Source organism: Oryctolagus cuniculus, chromosome 3, assembly GCF_051225735.1.
Source record: "Oryctolagus cuniculus isolate XC-2025 breed Fujian yellow rabbit chromosome 3, ASM5122573v1, whole genome shotgun sequence".
Taxonomy (NCBI): Eukaryota; Metazoa; Chordata; class Mammalia; order Lagomorpha; family Leporidae; genus Oryctolagus; species Oryctolagus cuniculus.
In genome coordinates this window covers 73,292,922-73,305,007 of record NC_142869.1, presented here as the reverse complement: position 1 = coordinate 73,305,007, position 12,086 = coordinate 73,292,922, and the positions used below count along the sequence as shown (strand labels likewise).

The following is a 12,086-nucleotide window of genomic DNA, read 5'->3' as shown; positions in this document are numbered from 1 at the left end:
CCTATATTAATCAGGGTTCATAGTGAAACAGAACCAATAGGGTATATGTGGATATATAGAAACAGTTATTATGAAGGATTGTCTCATAAGGTTAGAGAGGCTTGGAAGTCCTGTAACCTGCTCTGTGCGAGAGACCTAGGAATGCAGATGGTATAGTTCTATTCCATATCCAAAGGCATGAGACTTGTGAGTCCAAGTCTGGGTGTGAAGGCCCAAGAACCAGGAGCATTGATTTCCCAGAGCAGGAGAAAATGAATCTTTTGGCTCAAGTAGGGAGAGCAAATTGCTCTCCTTTGCTGTTTTGCTCTATTCAGATCCTCAAGTGATTTGAGGATGAGCTCAATCTATTAGCTTGCCTTGGAGCAGACAATCTTCTTGACTCAGTCTGCCAGTTCAAAGTCTAGTCTCTTCCAGAAACACTCTCAGAGACACACCTAGAAATAAAAATGTTTTATCAACCATCTGGGCATCTCTTAGTCCAATCAAGTAGACACATAAATGAGCCGTCACACTGATGGTGCCATAATGGATGTGCACCTGAAGCTAGAACCCCAAACTAGGCACAGTTAACCAAACAGATCAGACCTACCTTCAGTTAGAGAAAAGAAGAATTTCAGGAAGGCTTTTTTTGGCTTTTTAAAGTAAATTATTCAAAATAGCAGACAATCTATCTTGCCATTTCTACGAGAAACATATGTTTCCTAAATTGAAAATTCTGCCCCATTAACTTCCTGAAAGGTGAAGGTGGATATTTACTGGAGATTTCTGTGAATGAGGTACTCTACAATATGGCAAGACCCTTGGAGGGAAAATCTTTCAAGTATTCTAGTAGAATGTTCCTATTTGGAGGTATTTGTGTTTAATGGATGACAACTTAATGTGTTTTCAGTGTCTGTGGCTGTAGTAAAGCTGCTAAAAGGAATGACAAATGTTATATGTCCAAGTTTCTATTTTACTGATATATTAACTTGTCTGTTAAACAGATTTTTTAAAAATCTTGAAAAACTGGAAGAAACCTCTAGAAGATTCTGTTTTGTGACACTCAGTGCCTTCCCAGAACTTTTTAGCTGACTCTTTTTTTTTTTCTTTTCAATGAAATTTTTGCTTTGAGCTTTTCAGAAAGAAACCAGATTTCTCTAGCAGGAAAAGCTGTGTAGTGCCTACAGTGTACTCACTAATTGGATGAATAAACCAAAACACTGACAGCAGTTGTATACATTTAAAAGAATTTATCAAAACCAGTGACTGGTGGACTGACATAATCCCTTCATCCCCATTAGAACCTGCTCCTTATATCATAAAAACACCTTTCTTTCCCCAGAAACTCAAATGACTTGCCATGGTTATTGGTAATTGGAGAATTACTCAACAAGTAAACCATGGAGGTTCTGGCCCATTAACAACTACTTCATCCAACATATAGGACATTAATCTTTAGAGTTCAATGCACCATGCTACTCTTCCATGTCCTTAGTTACATTACTTTGTATGGCCCAGAGGCATATTTTTTGTATTTGTTTCACCATCTGATAAATCTGTTTTGTTGCAAAACAAGGCCATTTTTTAACATCCCTTGCTTGAAGTCTATATTATTCCTGGCCACTCTTTAGATTCTATGCTGGTTCATTTTCACATTTCCATTTTTTTTTTTAGCAGAGAATAGGAAATGCTTACTTGTATTTAGTGTTGACTAAGATATATAATATACCCACTTTTGTTCTCATAGCTAAAGTAGAAAGGGAGAAAAAAAAGTCAGTAGAAATAGTAGCTCACAGTGTGCTTGTGCCTGCATGCGCAGGTGTGTGTGACTTCAGAGAAAGTGACCTGCAACGTGTTTCCAAAACACTTCAGTAGTTGCAGCTTCCACACCCTGACTCCAGCGTTTTCAAGCTGTAAGTCATCTTCTTTTTAACTTTTGTAAGTCATTTTTAAAAATTATTTGTAAGCCATCGTTTTTTAAAATTTTATTTTGTTTATTTGAAAGGTAGAATGACACGAAGAGGGAGAAACAGAGAGATCTTCTTCCCACTGGTTCACTCCCAAGATTGCAGCAATGGCTAGTGCTATGCTAGGCCAAAGCCAGGAGTCCCCAAACTCCATTCAGGTCTCCCACCTGCATGGCAGGCACATGAGTACTTGGGCCATCTTTTGTTGCCTTCCCAGGTGCACTGGGGAGATGGATTGGAAGTGGAACGACCAGGACGCCAACTGGTGCTCCATGATGCAAGATTCTGGCATTGTAGGTGGTAACTTAACCCACTGGACCACAATGTGGGCCCCTGTAAATTACCAATTTTTGATGATCAAGAATTCCTGCAGAAAGGCAGGCATTGGGCACAATTGTTAGACACTGTTTAGGATGTTTGCATCCTATATCACAGTGCCTGGTTTGAGTCCCAGCTCTTGTGATTACAGCTTCCTCCTAATGCACACCCTGAGAGAAATGATGGCTCAAGTACTTGGATCTCTGCCACCCACATGGAAGACTTAGATTGAATTCTTGGCTCCTGGCTTTAGTCTTTATCAGCCCTGACTGTTGCAGGCATTTGGGTAGTGAACTGGTGGATGGAAGATCTCTCTATGTCTGTCTGTCTATGTCTCTTTTCCCTTCAAATAAGCAAAAATAAATTTAATTTGTTTTGAAGAATCCCTACAGAATTGGTTTAGTGTACTGTGTAGCAAATCAGAATGAACTAAAAAAAAAAAAAAAAAAAAAAAAAAGGCACTGGCCACACATCTAAGAAAGCAGCTGCATGGTCGCACGGTCTCACTGGGAGACTAGCAGCCTAAGATCTCCTTTCACCCTGAGTTCTTCCATCCAAGATGATGCCTATTGTCCCAACAGGCCTTAGGAAGCTTGGGAATGATGATTTCCCTAGCCACTTACGGACATGTGGACCTGAGCAAGCTACTTAATATCTCTAAGTATCCATTCTCTCATTTGCAAAATGAAGGAAATTATGGTTCTTGTATAAGAGTGTAAGAAATGAAGCTGTATAGATTAGAATAGAATGGCATAGAACATAGCTCATAGCCCAGTGCCTGGTCTGCTCTACACATTTTAAAATGAAAGTTACAATAATGGTGAAAAATAGTATGTCCATTAGCCATGCAGGGAAGACTGCTCATTTTCCTGTGAAAAGGGATGTTTATAAATTTTTATCATGCTCTCACCTATTTCTCTTAAATTTCTCCCCATTTTTAGCACTTTCTAAACTCTAGGATACCTATATTTATGCAGTTCCTTCCCCTAGAAAATCACACAGAAAGGTATCAGATAAAGGTATCAGATAAAACAAAGTCTCACTCTTCCAGGGCATAGAACCAAGAGAAAGAAATCCTTAATGTGGAAGAATGAATTGCTACTGAAATAGTGAGCAGGATTTGAGGAGGTAAAACCCTCCTGCATACACTGTGGGTTGCTTGGGTGAGTGACCAGCTCCACTTCTGAAAACAGTTGCCAAGCAACACTCACCATCTGACCCCTGCCTACCTCTGCAGCTCCCTGCACTACCCCACCCTCTTCCCCATCACTTTGGCTTCTCCCTATACTCAGCTATCTACAGTCCAGATACACAAGTGTTCTCTGTCATTTTATGCCTCTGCATATGCCGCTCCCTTTGCCTAGAATGCCCACTCTTAATTCAGATCATTCTTCTCTGTCCTTGAAGCCTCAGTGTAGCTCACCTTTCCTAATGTTCCTTGCCATCTTCCTCACGGCTCTCTCACTGTCTGAGCCTGAGATGGGTTGGAGGACTGGGATTCACATTACAGCCCATGTGAATGCCATCCACCTCCCCCCACCCCCACAGTGTACTCAACAGTCTTATAATAACACTTTAAAACCTCACTTTTTAAAAAATATTTATTTATTTATTTGAAAGAGTTACACAGAGAGAGGAGAGGCAGAGAGAGAGAGAGAGAGAGAGAGAAATCTCTCATTTGAGAGCAAATCCTGTATTTATATAGCCTGATTACCAGCTCTTAAAAAATCCCAGGCAGAGTTGCTTGTGGGTGAGGCTCTTTGGGAGTTTCTTGAGGAGGGGACAAGAGCCATAGGATGGTCTGGAAGAATCAGATCTACAGGCCAAGGCAATGGTACAGAATGTTTGGTTTCTAAGTCCATGTTGAGACTCATTGGCAGCCCTTTGGTATTGAAATCAAGTCAATGTTTATATATCCCAATTTGAGAAGACATTTTCTAAACTCTGCTACTGGTTTGTCTTCCTTCTTCTTCCTTACTGTTTAAAGTTTCAAAGTTTTATCACCTTCCTTCCTTTTACCAGGTACGCTCTAGGGTAGATGTGTCCTTTAGGAGGCCAAGGGCACTGGAGCCTATATTTAGAAAGTCCTTATTATGGGCTGATTATGGGTTGTGTGAAGGGCTGACTGTGCCTGAGTCACACTGCTTGAAGCCATTATGACATTCATATAGTTGGAGCCATAACCACCCTGAGTTATTGCTGGTCTCATGTGGATCGTACATTCACGGTTAGCTCTTGGCTTAGACAAGGGTAGCTATACTGTCTCTGCCATTGCCCATCATGTCTTTTCATTTCATTATGACTATAGTGGCATGACTAACAGGCATGATTTTCAAACTGTAATCCCAGTTAAACTCTTTCAACAGAGTCTTTACATTTAAGCACACAGTTTTATTTGAAGTGAGCTTTGTTAAAATGGATACCTATTATCAACTATCTCTGCCTTCCAGGACCACTACATTCTGCTCTAACCAGCAAGGAAGAAACAATTTTTTTATATGAATGGCCTTTGACACCTAGTGTATATTTTTAACTTGGATAAACTGGTCTATAAAGCATTGAGCTTCCAGAAAGTGTTAGGGTTTCCAAAGGACAAGTTATTAATTTGAAGACTCATTAAAGTTTTCTGTCATTTCTTTATTGAACTTGTGCCCCTGGCCCCCAAACTCAGTTGTCCCTGTCATTACATCCATGCTATTTACAGGCAAGGGAAGCCAATTCAAGTAATTAAAAGGAGACAGTGTAACTTCATATGGGTACATTGTTGAAAACCACAAAAAGCAACACCATCCAGATGAAGTCCAAAGTGAACCCTGCCAGCTGTCTAAAAAGGCTATTGGGTAATGGTTTACTTACATGAGGGGTGAGGATGTTCTTCCTATGAAGCCTCATAGAAAGCACAGAATTAAGAACTGAGAGTTGGAAGAGCCAAAGTAAAGAGGAGTGAGGAAAGATTGGGAATTACTTCTAAGTCTGTGTCAAAAGAGAGACCATATTAGCAGAGATTTTCCAGGGGTGACTGACATATTTGCAAATAATGAGTTAGAGAAAGCAGAGATGTTGAGACCAGATTTTTTCTACCAAATCAAACAAACAAAGACTCAGACTTTTGAAAATGGAAAAGATATGAGGCCATGTGTGAGACTTGCTTGCTTGAAAGAAGACCACGGTGACAGAAAGTCTTTAACTACAAATAAGGCCTCTGGTAAAAGTGGGAAACTCATTATGTTCCAGGGGAGGGAGAGTGGGGATGGATTTATTAACAGATACTAAGTTATAGTTCCGGGAGAGAAACAAATTCAGATGTTCCATTATGCAGTAAAGGTGACTCTCCATAACAATAATGCATTGTTTACTAAAAAAAAAAACTGCATTTAAAGCAAAACTGACACACCCAGACATTTTTTGTTCTTTTTATTTATTTATTTTTTAATTTTAGCTCTTACATATAAGGGAGAGCATTCAGGATTTGTCTTTTTGAGTCTGGCTTGATTCACTCAACATGATGTCATCCAGTTCCAACCATTTTCTGCAATTAATAGAATTTCATTATTTTTTTACAGATGGATAATATTCCTTTGTGTGCATATATATATTTATATGTGTGCATACAAGGGGATATTATTCAGCTATGAAATAATAAAGGTAAATATATTTATAAATATAAAATAAAGGATCAGCAATAAAAATATATATGCAGCATTTTGTCAAACTTTAAGTCTTTGTCAAACAAATCAATAGGAATTATATGCTACTATAGTTTTCATAATTCTGTGGCTATTTCAAAATTCATTATATTTGAGTGAATTGGAACGCCTTCTCATTTGGTTGCTGTTTATAGCCTTTGTCTATTTTCTGGCTGGACTATGGTCTTTTTACTTTTTATTTGTTGAACTCTTTGCTTAGTAGAGCCAGTAAATGAGAAAAGAAGTATGTTACCTTGATTGGACATTACCCAACATGCACATGTTCTCAAAACATCACATGATAACCCAAAAATATGCACATTTTTATGTATCAGTAAAAATAAAGATTTTAAAATAAATTGCTAATATTCAGTTTACTCCATATCCACATAGAGTTTATAATGTGTGTATTTTTAATTGAGTATGAATCTACATAAACAAGTTCTATTAAAAAGAAAAGGAAAAGCAGGAATGATTGTGCCCAGAAGTTTTTGGAACTTGATGGAAATGAATTAACACATTTATTTTAGTCATTTTGGGTTAATTCTTATGTTAGTTACATTTATTTGAAAATGCAAAATGGATGACTACATCTGAACGACAACTGTACTTTATTGATTTTGCAGAGTTAAGAGGAAGATTCATGCAGCCTGGAGCCCTACATCAGGTTGGGAAGAAAGTCGAATGAACGCTGAGATGCCAGACTGCCACGAGGACCCATGAACAATTCCAAACGCACGCTTCACTATCGAACTTTAAGATTCATTAGTAATATGCTGCCTTTGCAAGATGAAAAGAATCTAGTGCCAGGAAGGCGTATTCTTCCATATTCGGAATAGACGTGCTCTCCAGACAATGGCTTCAAAGGTCTCCTGCTTATACATTTTGACAGTTGTGTGCTGGGCCAGCGCTCTCTGGTACTTGAGTATAACTCGTCCCACTTCTTCCTACACTGGCTCCAAGCCCTTCAGCCACCTAACTGTTGCCAGGAAAAACTTCACCTTTGGCAACATAAGAACTCGACCCATCAACCCACATTCTTTTGAATTTCTTATAAATGAGCCCAACAAATGTGAGAAAAACATTCCTTTCCTTGTCATCCTCATCAGCACTACCCACAAAGAATTTGATGCCCGCCAGGCGATCAGAGAGACGTGGGGGGATGAGAACAACTTTAAGGGGATAAAGATAGCCACTCTCTTCCTCCTGGGCAAGAATGCCGATCCTGTTCTGAATCAGATGGTGGAGCAAGAGAGCCAAATCTTCCACGACATCATCGTGGAGGACTTCATTGACTCCTACCACAACCTCACACTCAAAACACTAATGGGCATGAGATGGGTGGCCACATTTTGTTCAAAAGCCAAGTATGTCATGAAAACAGACAGCGATATTTTTGTAAACATGGACAACCTCATTTATAAACTACTGAAACCCTCCACCAAGCCCCGAAGAAGGTATTTCACTGGCTACGTCATCAATGGGGGGCCAATCCGGGATGTCCGCAGTAAGTGGTACATGCCCAGAGATTTGTACCCTGACAGTAACTACCCACCCTTCTGCTCGGGGACTGGCTACATCTTTTCAGCCGATGTGGCTGAACTCATTTACAAAACCTCACTGCACACAAGGCTGCTCCACCTGGAAGATGTGTATGTGGGACTGTGTCTCCGGAAGCTGGGCATACATCCTTTTCAGAACAGTGGCTTCAATCACTGGAAAATGGCCTACAGTTTGTGTAGGTATCGCCGGGTTATTACTGTGCATCAGATATCGCCAGAAGAAATGCACAGAATCTGGAATGACATGTCAAGCAAGAAACATCTCAGATGTTAGGATTTTTACCCATGTAAATACGTTTCTTTTCTTTTCTAAGAAATGGGGCCTAAGGTGTTGGTATTTTATAGGTGCCACCAGGGGAAATGAACTGATGAAGGGGTTTTGTAAAGTTTTTGCTTCCTGCTTCTAGTTCCTTTCTTGGATCATCAATTTACAAATGTTAGGCTCTAGTACAGAAACAATAAATGAGTTACAAGGTCCAGATTTCACTCTCAGGTCCTAAGATGTTGCCATTTATCTCAAAAAGTGACTTCCACACAACTGCTGGGATTTATGTACTGTGCATCTGAGATCAAAATCTGGTTCTGCGAAGCTGAAACTCACAGTATGTTTTCATATCATCTCTGCAAAAATAAATAAGTAAATAACTTTTTTCAAAACAGTTCAGAAATGATGCACAGTCAGGAAGACACACTGGTTGTGATTGTTAGTATTGTGTGTTATTGTTACATTGAATTTTTACATATATTGCCATGTAATATGTAGAATATCTGTGGTTCCACAAGGAAATGAACCTCATACTGGCAGAGAGGCTCTAGTTAAATATATGGGAATTTAAACTTAAGAATCAAATATTATGTATGTTTGGAAGACAACTCTGCTTGCTCATCCAAGGATTAAACCTGATCAGCAGGTGGAATGTATATAAAATGCTACTTAACAAAGTAAACAAAAGAAATTGTATTTTGTTCTTTCAAAACAAACATTACATGGTGCCTCCAAGGAGACTTTGCCAAATGGAATCTCACCTGCTTCCTTCCATATGATATCGCTCAGTGCATTTCACAGTTTCTGGATCAGGCAGATACATGTCTCCATGTGTAGAAAATAAGTTAGGACGTCAGAGGAACAATCAAACACATTGAAAAAATACAAATTTAAATATGTGTTATAATGAACATAAAGTTAGCAATAGTATAAGATACCCCTCCTACACATTTGCGAATCATGTGAGAAAATCTCTAGTGGATATTAGTATTATTGAAAAAATGTGGCCCTGCTGTTGATAGGTGTAATACTATCAAATCTGAAACATTCAAGTATCTGTAGCAGTAACGCTGTTATGCGGTGTTCTTCCGGACATTCTGTGATTGAGATTCATGGCAAGGAAGGATGGGGAAGCCTGAGTTCAGGTCCTATTGATGCCACATACATAATGGACCACGTGAGCAGGCATCCTTACCTTGCTGTGCATCAATACGCTAATTTTTACAGTGGCTGGAAAAAAAAAAAAAAAACAGTAAACCTACCTCACAGGTGCTGTGAGAGCAAATTGCATTTGCTAAGTATTTTGAGATCCTTAGTTTAAAAGGTGCTATGTAATGCAATGTATCATGCATTATGCTAAATGCTAAAATAATGACATAATTATAATGATGGTCATCAGTAGTAGTAACATTGTCTTAATAGAAAATCTGCCAAAATAAAGATTGACTATGAACTATCAGTGCACCTGATTCTCCCAAGACTTTGACTTTTCCTTGGCTATGAGTTTGGTGTTTGGGGAAACCTCAGTTTCTCTGCCATTTCTTCTGGTTTCAGTGAATCAGTTATTACTTCTGTGTGTTGCCTTGATATCCCAAGGTGCTGAAAGTACAGGCAGATGCCTTTTTGGGGGGAGGAGCCTGGGCTGCAGGTGGATTACAGCAAGTGGAGCACATGCTTCTCAAAATCCATCACAACTTAGATCTCAGGAAGCATTTGATCTGAATTCTCCTTGAGAACTCTGAGGACAATTAGAGCTGGCCCACCTTTATCAGAAAATAAAAAAAGAATAGGCACCCACCAAGCCCATGCATGACACATCGACCATTCATTGAAAACCCCTGTTTGTTCTCACTCAAAGAAAACATCACAGCTGAGAGAGTACACCTTTGTAGTTATTATAGTTTTAATCTCACCTCTGGTAGCCCCCATAGAAGTTTTTAAGAAACAGATGAAATGAACAACTGGAGGCCATGGCTTATTGAAAATACTGGATCTCTCATCCTCAACCATGAAAACTCCAATATGAGACAGGATCTCCCATACCTTAATACATCTTCATCTATGATCAGCAGGACTGCTGGTTCTGATTCAAGGACCGCACTGGGTAGCCTGGGGAGTGATGGATTGGCACAAGGTGGGCTCCCATCTAACCCTGTGGCCCAAGTGCTGTGATTTCCAATCAATGAGACAGTCTCAAGACTTCATATTGGTTCACCTTCCAATCATGCAGCTGAATCACACCTCTGTCTCATGCAGCCTTGCATCTACTCCATGCTCAGTCAGCCACCTCTGGCGTCAAGGAATTGTACATTATAAACATCATATCTGCACATTGACGAATTGTTTTACATGTGTGTGTATACATTATGAATAGAGCCCTGATCTTTAAAAGGAGCAAAAATCAGAGAATTTCATATGTCTTAAGAAATATTTCCTAACTTTTTTAACGCTAGGTAGTGCCCATGTGACAAACATGTAAATACTCATCAAAGACCACATGTATATATTTTAAAGGCAATTTCTTTTTCTTCTCTCCAACTGTACGTATAACTGGAATCTGCTTGCTATGTAACATTTTCTTCTGCATGGGGCTTGGTGAGACGAGGCCATTTGTTCAGTGTTGCAATAGCCTTAAGCATGTTTGCCCTTCATTTCTTGAATGTACAAAAAAAGTTTCAGTGATCCAAAAGAAAAGCTTTAGCTTTCTGCTTTTAATTTATGATGTGACACTGTCCACATTATTGTTTTGATCATTTGTTAAGCCATTTTTATATTTTCTCTGACCTAAAATGTTGCAGACAGTGTTCCACCCAGAGTCATTAAGTTTTTACAGAAAGTCTGACTGTCCATCACCCACTTGGCCAGTCTGCACTGGATGACAATAGGAGTCAACCATTGGTGTCTATCCTCTCAAAATTTCTTTCTTTATTTTTTGGGGAAAAAATTTATCTTTGGTGGCTAGTTTGTGTGGCTTTATGTGTTATATTGAAGCAAATATCAGTTTAAATATCTAATAGCATATGTTTAAATAACCAGAATAAAAACGTGAAGACCATCCTTGATTTGGATTAAATTCAGAACAAAACCCATCTGTGTGATACAATATGGAGAAAATAAACTCTTTACAGAGAAACCAAGGAGGAATTTTCAGTCAAATCTCTTCTATCAAAAGACAATGAAATATTTACCTAAAGCGTCTGGGATTCATTTTGTACCTTTCCTAATATGTGGGTTCAGTGGGGGAGCTAATAATGTCATTTCTTCTGTAACAGTGAAGATTTTTTTTTAAACAACAAAGTACCTTTGTGAATGAGAGAAGTGATTTACTAGAAACACCTGTCGATGATAATTGACATTTAGCTGTATCAGTATATATGAATGATTGTATTTATGTATTTATTTGTGAAAACTGTATATATGGTTTCGCCAAAAGTAATTGTCTGTAAATGTGCACTCTCCAGGTTTGTAGTACTGTTTAGGGTTACATGGGTTGCCAATCAAGCTGCTAATCAGAATACTATTTTTTGTATCAATGTTATAAGACTAAAAATGACAAATAGATGCTGATGATGTCTTTACATTCAGTTCCACACCTTCCTCTTGAAATGTAAACTGTTGAATGAAAGCACGATGCTAATGTACAGGCCCATCTGTCACGAGGAAGATTATGGTTCCATAAAGCTGATTTTTTAAACCATTGGAAAAAATAAACAGAAGGAGAACGTATTTTCCACTTTGCTTCTTTTTTGAATGAATCTCTTTGGTGAGATGCAGTTCTTAAAATTAATTGATACATTTCCACAATCTCAATGTATTGAATAGCTCGGACCTTTCAAGTTCATCCCGAACAGTCCAAAGCAATGTAAGTCAACTGGAAGACTGTTTTGTCACAAAAGGAGACTACAGGCTACTCTTGGGTTTAGGAAAATATATCTCACCCCTCCTGAGCCTCAGGGAAGTGTTTTAACTATGCCTGTTTGTTAAATTCTACAGTTTTAGGTGGTGTTCTGGGTTCCTGGTTTCAGCCTGGACCAGCCCTGGTGGTTGTGGGCATTTGGGGAGAACCAGTAGATAGAAGATTCACCCCTCTCTCTCTCTCTCTCTCCCTCTCTCTCTCAGAAACTAAATGAAGACTTAGTTAGCTATATCTGGATTCGTAATAATAGGAACATTAGCTTCTTATACAGCTCCTTCACTGGTTCCCTTCCTCAAATGCCAGCATTGGCCTGGGATGGGCCAGGATGAAGATGAGAGTGGGAAACCATCCAGGCATCCAGGTGTCCCACTTAGGTAGTAGGAAGCCAATTAC

General features: G+C 39.0%; 1 protein-coding gene across 1 annotated transcript; it reads left to right on the top strand.

Annotated features, from left to right (window-relative positions):
- Nucleotides 1-6,805: 6,805 nt before the first annotated feature.
- On the top strand, nucleotides 6,806-11,503 carry B3GALT1 (beta-1,3-galactosyltransferase 1). The gene has a single exon (XM_008258701.4). It carries the CDS (start codon nucleotides 6,806-6,808, stop codon nucleotides 7,784-7,786), a length of 981 nt encoding a protein of 326 aa, XP_008256923.1. The 3' UTR covers nucleotides 7,787-11,503.
- Nucleotides 11,504-12,086: the final 583 nt, after the last annotated feature.

Coding starts and splice junctions, on each gene's coding strand:
- B3GALT1 (XM_008258701.4), top strand. CDS start 6,806: ATGGCTTCAAAGGTCTCCTGCTTATACATTTTGACAGTTGTGTGCTGG.